Source organism: Zootoca vivipara, chromosome 9, assembly GCF_963506605.1.
Source record: "Zootoca vivipara chromosome 9, rZooViv1.1, whole genome shotgun sequence".
NCBI lineage: Eukaryota > Metazoa > Chordata > Lepidosauria > Squamata > Lacertidae > Zootoca > Zootoca vivipara.
Window position 1 is genome coordinate 39,920,175 of NC_083284.1, and position 14,226 is coordinate 39,934,400.

Genomic DNA, 14,226 nt, shown 5'->3' on the forward strand with positions numbered 1-14,226 from the left:
CTGGGACCAAGCAGCGGGAGCTCACCCCGTTGCAGGGATTCGAACCGCCGACCTTCTGATCAGCAAGCCCTAGACTCTGTGGTTTAACCCACAGAGCCACCTGGGTCCCTACCATAATTCTTACTATGGCACAAAAAACCTGCTGCATCAAGCATGAATGGGCCCTTATTCAGTTCACTTAGTCTCACAACAGCCATACAGATAATTACTACTCCCATTTTATGGTACTCATTGTGTAGTTCCAAGTCTAGTACTATTGACTGCAGTGTTAGTTTTCCTTGCCTGTTTTTTTTTTTAAAGTTGTACCTCTTACGCATTTTTAAAATGTGGTTCATTGGATGTATCTGAAACCTATCTGACCATTATATGGTGACACAAGAAAGGGAATTCTCTGTAGTAGTGGAATTCCTTCTCTGTGGAACCTAGTTTGTCCCTCTCAGTGACAACTTCCCAATATCCACTGAAAACACAACTGTTCACTTGGGCTTGCGGGTAATGATAGTGATATTGAGCCTCAAAGTTAGTCTTTTTTTATTACTGTGTTATGGAAATGGTTTTGGCTGATGGATATAGTTTAATACTCTTAATTATTTTTAGAATTGGTTGTTTTCTGTGTGTTTTGTCTATAAACCACCCTGGGATCCCATGGGAGGAAAGGCAGTTTAATGATATGTGCCCCTTTTCTGCCATAACTGTGTCTGATATCCCATCTGCATGTTACTAAAATGAAAATATTTAGCAGCTTTTATATGTTTCTCCACACATGTTTAGGGAGTGCAAGTAGGATGATTGGTTGCTAAAATTTCTGTTCTTAGCAACTGCATTAATCCTGGTTTGGCTTCCTTTCTACCAATTGTGCTACATTCGTTTTCTTGTGGGTTTTCCATTCACCTTTTTCTGTTTACTGCTTTAAATGTTGTAGTTTTCCTATAATGCAGTTGTGCTGTTTACCACATCCCTGGTTAAGCCCTCTTCCTTATCTGATTCTTTTGCTTCATCATTTGAATTAGACAGGGTTTCACTGAAGCATTGGTAAAGACTGAGAATAAAGTAGTTGTTGTTTTAAAAAGAGAGAATGAATTTACACTTTAGGATGATTCAGATTTCAAAACCATAAAAGACTAAATTTAAAAATACGTATTTGCTTCCAATGCCAACTTTACTTGCTGGATGACGGCAGTACAATTATATGGTTGTTGTCTGGTTGTTGTCTGAGCTTTGAAAGTTCCCATTAAACTGGTATGAGGCAATCTGGACATACAGGTTTGCCTATGTAAATTCTTAGCTTTGCACATATGCAGAGTTTAAGGTACACATCTTCCTCTCCACGTATGATCATTTATTTTACTGACTTTGCAGTAGCAGTGTGTGTCCATGGAATTTTTTTATTTTTTTTACCTAATGCTGCTGAATTTCATTACGTAGTTTTGCCAACAGGTGTTGGACTGTTGGGCTGCTCTCGAAATATATCAGGATTGCTTGGGGATCCTTGGTTCATCCAATATCCAGAATTTGGTCTTCAACAATTATATTAATTTTACAAAATTGTTAATACTCTTAGTGTGTGGGTTTTAATATTAAGACCATGGCTTCTGCAATAAACTGCCTCTTACATTTAGAGTGAAATATATACAGTATCAGGAATTTCTAACTAGTGTATCATTTTAAATGCTTAGTGGAGGCACCACAGTTACAGAACTCATTTCTGATTGATTGAAGTACAGTGGTACCTCTACTTACGAATTTAATGTGTTCCGAATGCACATTTGTAAGTCGAAAAAAATTGTAAGTCGAATCCCATAGGAATGCATTGGGAGAAAAAATTCATAAGTGGAAGCAACCCTATCTAAAAATTCATAAGTAGAAAAAATCCTATCTAAACCGCATCCAAGATGGTGGATGGAGCTCCATTCCTAAGTAGAAACATTCGTAAGTAGAGGTACCACTGTATACTGGAGTACTGTATATTCCTGCGTATAAGACTACTTTTAAACCCAGGAAAATCTTCTCAAAAGTCGGGGGTCGTCTTATACGCCGGGTCATATTTCTTATACAGCGAGTATATCCCAAACTCTATATTTTAACTGGAAAAGTTGGGGGTCATCTTATAAGCTGGAATATACGGTATATCTCTTTCCAATGCTCGCCTTCCCCAAGGGTACAAATCGGGTGGCTAACCTGTGGCCCTCCAGATGTTGTGATACTCCAACTTCCACCAGCACTCAGCTAGCTTGCCCAATGGTAGGGAATGATGTGAGTTGTAGTCCAGCAACATCTGTAGCACCACAAATTAACTACCTTAGTGTACATGGTTTATGTGATTCAGTGAAGCTATCGCATAGATAGCAATGTGTACCATTCTGATGTGTCTTAAACAGTACATCTTGTGTACATTGCTCTGTGAAAGCATGGCTTTGAAAAGTGCCATATTAATACTTTGAATGAATTACAAATTAGTCCATTATACAGAGTATCTATATCACATGTGGACAGTTTATTAGCATTTCCTTTTATTGCCATGGTGATAGAGGGGTAAGATCATTTTCTTTTTATACTTTGTTACATTTCAATTAAATAGCCAGTTTTAATCTTTATAATGGCAACTGGCTACACAATTAGGTGGTTTTTTAAAAATCTGTTTTGTAATAGAGAACCATTTTCTAAGGCAGGAAAAATGGCATTTGGTTAAATATAAGTTTCAAGTCCTGCTATGTATGTGGGCAGTGGTTCGGAAACTCAGTGTGTGACTATGGCTGTATACAGACTTGTCCTTTAAAATCTGAATTTAAAAAATGAGAATTTTAGTTGGTAAACACCTGACTCCAGAAGGTTGACAATTCACAAGATTTCATATTAATTTCTCAGAGTTTGAAAACTGTGGCTTCCTATTCCCTTGACATATCTTTCATGGGAAGCCTTGACTTCTGCACTCAGTTCAGGATAATTCTAAACTGTTCCATACAAATGTTACTCTGAACAAGGTGAAATGACTAAATTGCTAAACAATTCCAATGCAATTAAATAAATGTTTGGAGTATTGTTCTGTTATTATTAGTCATCAAGTTCCCATGGCAAGCTTTTGTGGAGAGTCTTGCATGCTTGAGGATAACAATGTTAGATAGTACTATGCAATATGTAAAGCATGCCTTCCTACTGTAGCTTGGCATCCATACACGTGATATTAATGATATGAAAGAAATGTAAATGATAAGCAGTGATGATGAAGTGATGAGTCCAAGGTCTACAATTAACTTTTTGTTTTTAATGCAGTTATAACAAGGTTTTAAGTGTTGGTATGATGAGTTTGAGAAGACTACCTCAATATTTTTTTCATTAAGCTAGTGTAGATCTATTTATCATACAAGTTGCTATTAAGCTTTCAGATTACCTTTTGTGTTGCATTTAAAACAAGGAAGCTAAACAGTATTGAATTTTCACACATTAGGTGAATGGAGATTTGTCTTAAAGTACAAATTTGTCTTAAAGTACAGACTATAGCAGCAATAATAATAATAATAATAATAATAATAATAATAAATAATTATTTCTACACCCCCCAACAGATCATTAAAAACAGAATAAAACTTCAAATTTTCAAAACTTCAAACTTCAAAACATTAAAAACTTCCCTAAACAGGATTGCCTTCAGATGTCTTCTAAAAGTCGGCTAGTTGTTTATTCCCTTGACATCTGATGGGAGGGCGTACCACAGGGCGGGCACCACTACTGAGAAGGCCCTTTGCCTGGTTCCCTGTAACTTTGCTTCTCGCAGTGAGGGAACTGCCAGAAGGCCCTCAGAGCTGGACCTCAGTGTCCGGGCTGAACAATGGGGGTGGAGACACTCCTTCAGGTATACTGGGCCACGGCTAAAATAAATTTTAGATTTACTCAGTTAATGGAATGAATAATACTTTTCCTTTTTCAAAGCTGCATATGTAATTAGCATCCCATATTAGCTCAGTGGTAAACCATCTGCCTTGAATGCAGGAGGTCCCTGGTGCAATCTCTGACATCTCCAGTTAGGGCTGGAAGAGCATCCCTGCCTGAAACTCTGGAGAGCGATTGCCAGTCAGTGTAGGCCAGGCATCCCCAAACTCGGCCCTCCAGATGTTTTGGGACTACAGTTCTCATCATCCCTGACCACTCGTCCTGTTGGCTAGGTATGATGGGAGTTGTACGGTAGTCCCAAAACATCTGGAGGACCGAGTTTGGGGGTGCCTGCTGTAGACAATACTGAGCTAGATGGACCAATGGTCTGATTCAGTGTAAGGTAGTTTCCTATGCTTCTAAAAAATAAGTAACAATGTCCTAACACTGGTTGCATAATAAACTCTTTGAGTATCCCTGTGGATTGTCATGGCTGTCTCCTTCGTTAAGGTGCCACCTTCATTTGTAGGGTCTTGATTTCATTGCTCAATTTTACTGCCAAAGAGGCAAGGTCCTTTGGTGTGGAATGGAACTACTTCAGTAAAATCATGGACATCCCTCATGTGCATAACCTCCTCCTTTGGATCATAGTCTGTACACTCAAAGATCAGGCTAACAAGCCTTGGGCATGAAGGTTTTAAGCAATGGTTCCTGCCTCTGTTGTTTACAAACATGCCACTGAGATGTCTCCTAGAGCCCAAGAGCCATAGGGTGGAGCTAGTAATTGGTGTGTCTGGATTGGTCATCTTATTTGCACACAGCTACAAATTGATGCTTCAACCATGCTACTCAGCATATCCAGTCTAATTTTGTTTCTCTCTGCTATTATTTTGTTGCAGGTTTCTGAGAAATGACTGATTTCCTGCATTCCCCGTCGCTGATGGTAAATTAACAGTTCTGGTGTGCAAATAATAAGTTGCCGCTGTGTGTTTGGTGCTCCATGCACATCTGAGGAAGTAAGTCTCTCTCTCTCTCATAGAGAGAGAGGCTGTAAAATGCACGTTATGAATTGTGTCTCTTTGGTCAATGACAAAGAAAATGGAGCTCTTTCAGCTGAAGCTGGATTAATGATTGGAGATACAACAGAACCAGAAGAACAACTGTCTCCAGCACCGCCACCGCCGCCACCTCTACCATGTCCACCTGCAGAACCTGGATTTTCTTCACTAGAAGTGGTGCCACCCCCTCCACCCCCTCCACCTCTAGCACTGAGCAGACCTCCACTGCCGCAGCTGGTAAATGGGCATGGCCACCAGAGCAAGAAAAAGAGACTACGTAGCTTCTTCTGGAAAACTATACCTGAAGAACAAGTCCGTGGCAAAAACAATATCTGGACTATTGGTGCTAAACAGAATTATCAGATTGACACCAAGACAATGGAGGAGTTTTTTGGCCAGCAAGAAGAGACGCCACCCCGAGATTCCAAAACCAAAACTTTAAGGAGGTCCTTTAAAGATACTAAACAAGAGGTAAGTGTGAGCGTACTTCCTCTTCGTTAAAGAAAACCTTATGTGTTGAATTTCTTGCCTTCATTTCCCTTGCCCACTGTTCTTGTGCTGTAGCCTTATTCCTATCAGGGAAAATGTTTATTAAATCTGTATACCACTCTTCATCTGCAACTAGAGCCTAAATTTGTGCGTCGCTCAAAATTGATGGTTGAAGGTGTCTGTAGATCAAGATGTGTCATGCAATGATATGGGGTTAATGTATTAGCAATTTGACATTGCCTGAAGTATTTAAGGATCGTTGGGACTTTGTATATTGCTGTGCGGTTCAAATATATCTGCTCTCATGAAAAGGGCAAGCCCCTAGCTCTCATGAAAAACTTGGACAGTGTCTCAAAACTTGTGCTGTCCACAGTTCCCACTAGTTTTTTATTTGTTACTGACCAACCCAATATTTGTCACCAGAACACACTCTCTTTACCAGGTAGAGGCCTGCCTGAAATGCATCTCCTGCTCCTCAAAGTCCCAAAAGGTCAGAGCTGGAGTGTGGCGAGGCTCCTTGTTCCTTGGTGCCTCTATCATTCGAGCTCCAAGCTTCCAGCATCGGAAGGGAGAGGCAGAGGTGGACTGTCTTGCTGTGCCTCTGAGCAAACAGGTGCTCAGAGCTGGAAGGGAGAGGCAGAAGCTGGTTCTGCCTCTATGCCTGACTAGTGTTTAGGAGCCCTCCACCTCTTCATCCCAGCTGCCAGAGCTGAAGGTGGGAGGTAGAGGCTTGTAATGGATCTATGATAGCACCCAGTAAATCAAGCGCGGCCCTACCATTGGGCATAGTGAAGTGACACCTCAGGCGGCACATGTTGGAGTGGTGGTATTGCAGGAAGCTTCCCTGGCTGTTTCTCCAAAGCCTTCCCCCCAGCCATTCCTGTCTGTTGGTGGGTGGAGACTCTCTCTCTCTCTTTTTGCTACTTGGCCTGTCCTGCCCCCTCTCCTGCTAAAAAACCCCGCCCTATCCTGCTGTCTCAGGTGCAGTGGTGGATATCATCTTGCCACTAGTGATGAAGTAAGATTCCAGCACCAGTCTATGGTTAGTTTCTCTATTGGGAAGGGGTGCTTTTACCCATCTTGATGAATTTAATTTTTAAAATTTGAGGCAGTTTTAAAACAGATAACTAAAGCAGGTTTGTTTTATTGCATGGCTTTGCACATAGCATTTGCATTGTTTGACACAGAATACATGAGAGTGGTGGTATTTTTTCTTAATGAATGGATGGCTCTGTAGTCCGCAGCTCACTTCTTTTCTTCTGACTTTGAGGCAGTGGAGGTGACCCTAGTTCAGACATCCCCAAACTCGGCCCTTCAGATGTTTTGGGACTACAACTCCCATAATCCCTAGCCAACAGGACCAGTGGTCAGGGATGATGGGAATTGTAGTCCCAAAACATCTGGAGGGCCGAGTTTGGGGATGCCCGCCCTAGTTCCTGGAGCAAGGAACCTTCCTGAATCAGTATGGGCACACATGTTTCTGGTGTGCTTAAGGTCCTTGTCTTGGCTACTTGTTAGATCTGTTTGCACATAATTCATTTCTTCATTCAGGACAATTGAGGGCTAGCTTAGTGAATGCACACTATATGATCTGTACTAATGAGCTGGTGAATATTAAAGGGATAAGACGGTTGCACCACTAACTATGTACAGTAGAAAGAAGTAAAAGCAGTCTAAAACTTGGAGGTTGGGCACTGCATGCATGAAGGGCTTCCTTCAGCAAAGAAATATTTGTGTCAGAAGTGGCTTTCTTTTCAGGAAATGCTGTATAAAAATTGTGCATTGTGCCATCACCCTCATAAAGTTAGTTGTTTGGATTGTAGCCAGAAGAGTTAGTAGAGCACATTTGCTGCCATGAATCCTAAACTGTGTTAATGTTGCAATCCTAAGCACACACATTAGTGAGTCAGCTCCTTTGAGCTCTGTGGACTTGCAGTCCTAAGCATGTTTACTGAAAGCATTGCATGACGTGATAGGAACATGTTAGCTCTTTTTGAAAAATTAAAACCCATTTAACTTTTATCTCGTAGCAAATGCCTCTAAAATAACTTATGGGAGATTATTACAAATGCATAAGACTAAATCCATAAAACAACGCTGCATTTTTGTGGAAATATCCTTGTGTTTTATCAAATTATGTGTTTCCTTAAAAAAAAAAGATACCTTGATACACTGCTTATTTATCATTCCCGAGTGTATGTTCTATAAAGTGATTGTTCTCTTTTTATAATACGCTAATATGTTTGGGCTGTGCCTTTTGAAGCTTTTGCCTCTTAGCATTACTTTTGTGTTGAAAATGCAATCTAGACTCAGACTTTTGGAAAGCTGCTAATGTTAGGTTTTGCTAGGATGGGTGTCTGTGTGGGGACGTCATCATGTGGTTTGGGAAAAATGTCTAAGATAGTGTGCAAGCACAATTAGAAGAAAATAATGATGCACTCTGTGGTAGAAATTTGTAGAAAAGACAAGTTCATGCATATAGAACTAAACAACAACCACCTGATAATTCTAGGAGCGCATTTAGAAAAATCTGCTTGGAAGCATCTTTCTGTCTGACTACAGATTGTTACAAGTTGGTGAAGGAGTTTGTGTACTATGACTAAACACATACACATATTTGGTAAGATTGAAAGGGAGGGTAGGGAAGTGGGTGTATATACTTAAGTGTGTTAATCATAGCTGTGTGTACATTTGAAAAGTTACTTCAAGTTCTTGTCCACCTCCTGCAGAGAGGTTGCCACCTGTAGTTTTCTTGTTGATTTTAATAGCTGACCTCAAACCACTTTATTCCAGAGTGGTTCTATAAATGTTTAATAGCGTTGTCACACAGAAAATAGTTTGAGGTCTCAAAACAAATTATTTCTTTGCCATGGAAAACCAATATATACATAAAAGGTAAAGGACCCCTGGATGGTTAAGTCCAGTCAAAGGCGACTATGGGGTGTGGCGCACATCTGGCTTTCAGGCAAAGGGAGCCAGCGTTTGTCCACAGACAGCTTTCCGGGTCATGTGGCCATCATGACTTAACCGCTTCTGGTGCAATGGAACACCATGACAAAAGCCAGACCACACAGAAATGCAATTTACCTTTCCGCCACAGCAGTACCTATTTATATGCTTGCACTGGGGTGCTTTCAAACTGCTAGTTTGACAGAAGCTCGGACAGAGTAACAGGTGCTCACCTAGTCACGCGGATTTGAACTGCCGACCTTCCAATCGGCAAGCCCAAGAGGCTCAGTGGTTTAGACCAGAAAACATACTGCACGTAAGCAAAATGTGATGATCTGAAGGAATTTAAATATTTCGCGTGAAACTGTTGGGTTAGCTTAAACTCCTGCCAAGTAAAAATCTGCAGTGAAGACCAGGTTGTTCTATGGCAAAGGATGCAAAGGTGACCCATGGCACAGTGTAGTTTGCCCATGACTGTGTATCTGTGATATTTAACCAAAATATGGATTTATATGAGTGCAGACAGAAGCTGGGGTAAAGACAGGTGTACTGTTAATACTAGGGCTCTGGACTAATCCTGAATCAGGCCAAATAAAGTTTAAAACCCTGATTAAACATGTGGTTTGGAGGGGGATCACATATTTAATTAGGATGCATCGTAGGCATACCAACTTCCAGACACCGATATACAATTGTGGTGGTGAACTAAAAGTCATTCCATGCTGTCTTCAGCATGTGGCGCAGGCATGCGTATGCCTGGTTCAATGTGACTGGAAAGCAGCAGAAATTGATTGGAAGCTTTTGATTCCCACTATTACGATCCTGAGAATAGGCCCCTAGAGAGCAGTTGAACAGCTGCACCACAAATGACTGGATGCTTTCCAGCAGGCAGAGGCAAACTCCGGCCCTCGAGATGTTTGGGACTACAATTCCCATCATCCCTAGCTAACAGGACCAGTGGTCAGGGATGATGGGAACTGTAGTCCCAAACATCTTGAGGGCCGGAGTTTGCCTATGTCTGCTTTCCAGTGTTGCAGTGATGAAAAAACATGGATCTGAGGCATATCTCCATATGATCCCTCATAATTTTTACAAGCAATTCCACCTATTAAACAGTAGGCCACCCAGTATATGAATTCTGTGATTCGGTGATGGTTTTTCTTGTCAGCCTATGCAAAAATCATGAAGATCCATGTGGATCTGTGCCTTGGATTGATGTCTTTGTGGCAAGCACTGGATCTGATTATTATTATTTTTTTACTCTACAGTCTACCAGCATAAACTTTATTTTGGTGGTGTTTTGGGGAAATTCAAGAGAATCCAATTTAATTCCACTGCATCTGATTTTTATCCAGATCTTGTGGAAATTAAAAAAAATGTGTACACTCATCCACATGCACAAATTATGTATTTCTGTTTGTACAAGTGACAAGTGAGGGAGAGGGGGAAGAATGAACCAGAGGGACTGAGGTGCTATGACACCTTTTCAAAATTCCAGATGTGATTGTGGGGCCCAAAAGAATGGTGACTCAGGTGAGAAAGGAATATACAAGTCTGTGTTAATGCCCCAATATTATATCTTTATCTGTCTTGCGATTTTTATCTATAGTTCTAGAGCAGGGGTTATCAACCTGGTCCCTACCGCTCACTAGTGGGCATTTTAGGATTCTAGGTGGGCGGTAGGGGGTTCTACAGCACAAGCCGAATCCTCCTTCCACCGAGCACTGGTGGGCGGTAAGGGAATTTTACCATCAAGAAAGATGCATTAGTGGGCGGTAGGGATAAAAAGGTTGGCTACCCCTGCTCTAGAGAGTTTTTGTTTGATTTAAGACTTGTTCATAAAGATGAATCCAAAATAGGCATGCAAGGGTCGAAGTGTTGTGAAATCTACTTTTTCAGAGTTGTGGAAATGACAATTATTGGACTATCATCTTGTGCCAGGTGAAAGAAATGGGAAGTTTTTACTCAACAAGAGTATAATAGTAAATTATTCCCATGCAGATGAGGAAAACTGAGTGCTCTTCAAATAGAATATAATAGAATATAGGTGTATACATACATATACATACACACACACACTGTCCTAATGAATGGAGTGTAGTGTAGTGCTGAATGTGGATATTACTGCTGAATGTGGATATTACTTTACATTGCTAGTGAGGAAGAAGGAAGAAGGATATTGGTCAAAAGAGTTGGGGAAGGGGAGATGAATGGAAGAGAAGACATCTTGGAATTTCATTGCGAAATGTTTCACTTGTGCAGATGACAAACTTAAGAGATTTTAAAAGATTAATGTGTGTTGGGGTAAATTATAATTCCAGATTTTTCCTATGCCGAATTGAAAAATCTATGTAGACTAAAGATATTTGGGCTTGAAATAGCAGAATCTGGTCTTCTGTCCATAGATCTTTCCTTCAAAAGCCACTTTTTTTCCTACATTCAAATAACTCAGTTGTTTGACTGCCCTGTCTCGCCTTCCAATTATAAAATATGGGATAAAAGTGGAATTCACTTAATGACTCTTGAAGAATATCAGGAGATATGACTCTTAATAAATCTATGAGTATCTGGTTATCCAAAAAGAATGGAAATGGAACAGCTCAGATAAAAGATGATGGTGAAGAAAGAGCCTCTGAGCGCCATTTCAAGACTGAGAAACATGATGAAAAATGTAGCTTGAGCTTTCAGTCCAATGCATGTGTCTTGCAAGTTTGGCTTCAAAAGCAGGGAAAGAACTAGTGTAGTCACTTTCAGGATGAATCAAGTTACAATCTGTTTAACATCTTTAATAGAAATGAGCTATCAACATTGTGCTGAGTTTATATCACATGTTTAATCTTGGTCATCTGTCTGACTAAACTTTATATATGACTTCAGGTCAGGAGCCATGAGGTTGCAGAGATGCTCAAGTCTCAGGACTGTAGAGTAATGAAATGTGGAAATATGTTGGCATACCTTTTAAGTAAGTGCAAAGCCAAGCCCCAGAATGAGGTGATGGTTGTCAGGAATGCCAAACAGGATTTAAGAGTGATAAAAATGTGGCATTTACATGTAAAAGCACAGATGATAATTGCCATGTACTGAGCAACACTTGAACAGGTTTTAACTTTTGTCCTTGCTTGTCTTCCTGAATTTTTGAGCACTTCCAAAGGGTGGGTGCTTATTAGTTCCTGAGGCTTCCTATTAAATACTTGCTTGAAACATCTGAGGGCAACTGTTCAGGAAAGTATGTTGCATGAATCAGTAAGCAAAAGGGAGAAATTTGTTGGTAGAGTGTGGAAAAAGTAATGCTTGTTGAACGGAGAGAGCTCTTTTCACCTTGCCTGTTGCATCCTCTTCAATATCTGATTGTGCAGCTCACTAAGAGGGTATGATGGGTAGATGTTTGCAAAAGAGAGAATATGCCTCAAGTTAGTACTCACCCAAGGAGGTGGGTACCCACCCAAGGAGATGGTGTACTTTTATCTATTTCATCTGGTAACTTCAAAATTGATAGTATGATATGATCCCCCTGGGGGCTTATGTTTGCCCCTCCCTTTAACATAGTGATCTGGTATCTTTTAACACATCTTTTTAAAAATTATAAAGGATTCCCTTGCATTTTAATATGGGTTTACCAGTTAGCCAATGAATTTGCTTTTCTAGGGGTCAATGAAAGTACATTCAGGAAAACATTTGAGAACAGATTAGATACAGCTTCTTTAATGACAGTTCAGGCTTTACTATATGCATAAGTTTTCACTTAATCATGTACTCCTTGCTTTGGCAAATATTCAGAAGGGGTTGTTCTTTCTATAAGACTGGACTTGCACTATAAAAATCTAATTAAAAAATAAAATAAAACGTAGTATTCATGTTTTAGTTATAAACAGCGTATTGTAACAAGTGGGGACTATTGTAATGTTTGTACATTCTCAGATAAACACACCAACAGTAATTTATCAGGAAACTTAGGGTCTTGTTATCAATAGTTGCAGCAGTGTTCAAAATTAGCGATGTGCCAGGCTCATTTTGTACTTGACTATTGCCCACTTGCAACTAAGTGAAGATGCCTGGGCGCCAGGATAGTGCCTGACATCGCCACCATCTGGAGGTGCATGCCCAGGGATCAATGGATCTTGGCTATTTTCACTGCTTACTAAGAGTAAGAAACAATGCAACTTAGCCTGTAACTACTTTCCAGAATCCAGACCATAGAGTCGTTTGGAGGAGAACTCTGTTATCTGTCACTTCTGTTATCAATCAACATTATAGTATTGGAATGACTAACTGCTAACTCTGACTTTGCATGAGTCAAACAATTGTATTTTGTGAGTACTACCACACAGAAACCACAATTCACATTTTCACCCCTGCTTCAGGGAATTGAACAATAGTATACTTTTAGTTTTAGATTACCAAGTGTGGTTTGTTATGCTATTCTAAGAGGAATTTAACTGAGGGCTGCTAAACTAGTCACTGTGTATGATGGTGCAATGTATTATTGTACAAAGACATTATGCTTTTGGGTATCTGCCTTTGCTGGCCTACAGGTGACAGTTGTCATAAAGCAGTTTTCTGCTGCTAATGAACTGCATGGGGGTTAATAGCAGCAATGAAAGCCAAGTTACCAATGTAAAGTTTTTACCTAATAACATAAGGTGGCATCATTCCAGGTAATTGTTTCTGGCTTTTTTAGATTCCAGTGTGGAATGTGGTGAAGTAATGTGTCTGGAGTGTGCAAAATGGAAGCCACTTACTTATTTGGGCTTTTAGCATTTCAAGACTAGCCACAGATTCAAATGGGTAGGCAGGTATATCAAAAGGAGTCAAGAAAACTTTAGAGGGTTAGGATAGCCTTCAGGTTTCATTTGTATTCTCTGTCCCCCACCCCCCAATATTTTCACCTTTGTTTCTTATCATTCATTTGTGCATGCAAACATGCACAGCAATGTTGGCTAACCTGTGGCTGGGCTACAACTCCCACAATTCCTGATCATTTGCAGGGGCTAAGAATTATATTCTACCAATATAGTATTATAGTATTAGTGCTAAGGGAAAATTAATTTTAGTTAGCATGAATGTGAAAACCATGGATCCAATCAATTTTTTTGTCAGATGGATATTAAACAAATAGCATCATAAAGATGCAATACTATTTTTTTAAAAAAAGCTTAAAGTGTATTATTTATGTTCTAAGGCAGCAGTAATTAAAGTCAACTTCAGTTCGTAGAGGTGATGATGTTTAATGTGTAACAGTATGAACTGTTAGCAGTATTGTGCTGGATACATGCATTGTAAAGTTTGTATAGGGGAAAAAGAGAAAAGCAATTTCTGGTTATTTACAGATAATTGGCTCTAATGGCAACTTCTTTCATTGTGTATGAATGTTTACACAGTATTTGGGATGATTTGCATATCACAGAAGAATTATCCTTGCATTTGCTATAGGGTAGAACTTTCTTCTGCTTTTCCATGCCAGGAAATGTAAGCAAAGTAATCCAGCATTATTAAAACATTCTGTTTGAACAAGCCTTTTAATGCATCTTGCTCTCTTTTTTTCAGATTAATATTTTGGATGCCAAAAGAAGTATGAATATTGGGATCTTTCTTAAGCAGTTTAAAAAGTAAGACGTTACATGACTATGGCAACTGTCATACATGGTGATAAAAATATGGTAGAAAATGAGAAATACCTCACCATAACTAATATAGCTACAAGCCCAATCTAGCTAAAAAATGGGGTACAGATTTGTCAACTTGTACAATTTGTACTGTGTTTTTCTTATACATGTGCTAATCTTACATTCTATTCTGAACACTGCATTTGTAAAGTTGGGCAGTCTATAGTTAGATACTTCATTTTCAGTTGAGCTCAGTGTTT

The 14,226-nt window shown here is 39.7% G+C and overlaps 1 protein-coding gene across 2 annotated transcripts in view; it reads left to right on the forward strand.

Annotated features, from left to right (window-relative positions):
• Window positions 1-14,226, forward strand: part of FHDC1 (FH2 domain containing 1) — a 52,098-nt gene that overhangs the window by 10,484 nt on the left and 27,388 nt on the right. For both annotated transcript variants that reach the window (XM_035112476.2, XM_060278661.1), the window contains exons 2-3: window positions 4,767-5,396; window positions 13,908-13,969. In XM_035112476.2, coding sequence (XP_034968367.2) covers window positions 4,923-5,396; window positions 13,908-13,969 — 536 coding nt within the window. In that variant the 5' untranslated portion in view covers window positions 4,767-4,922. The remainder of the gene's footprint in view (window positions 1-4,766; window positions 5,397-13,907; window positions 13,970-14,226) is intronic.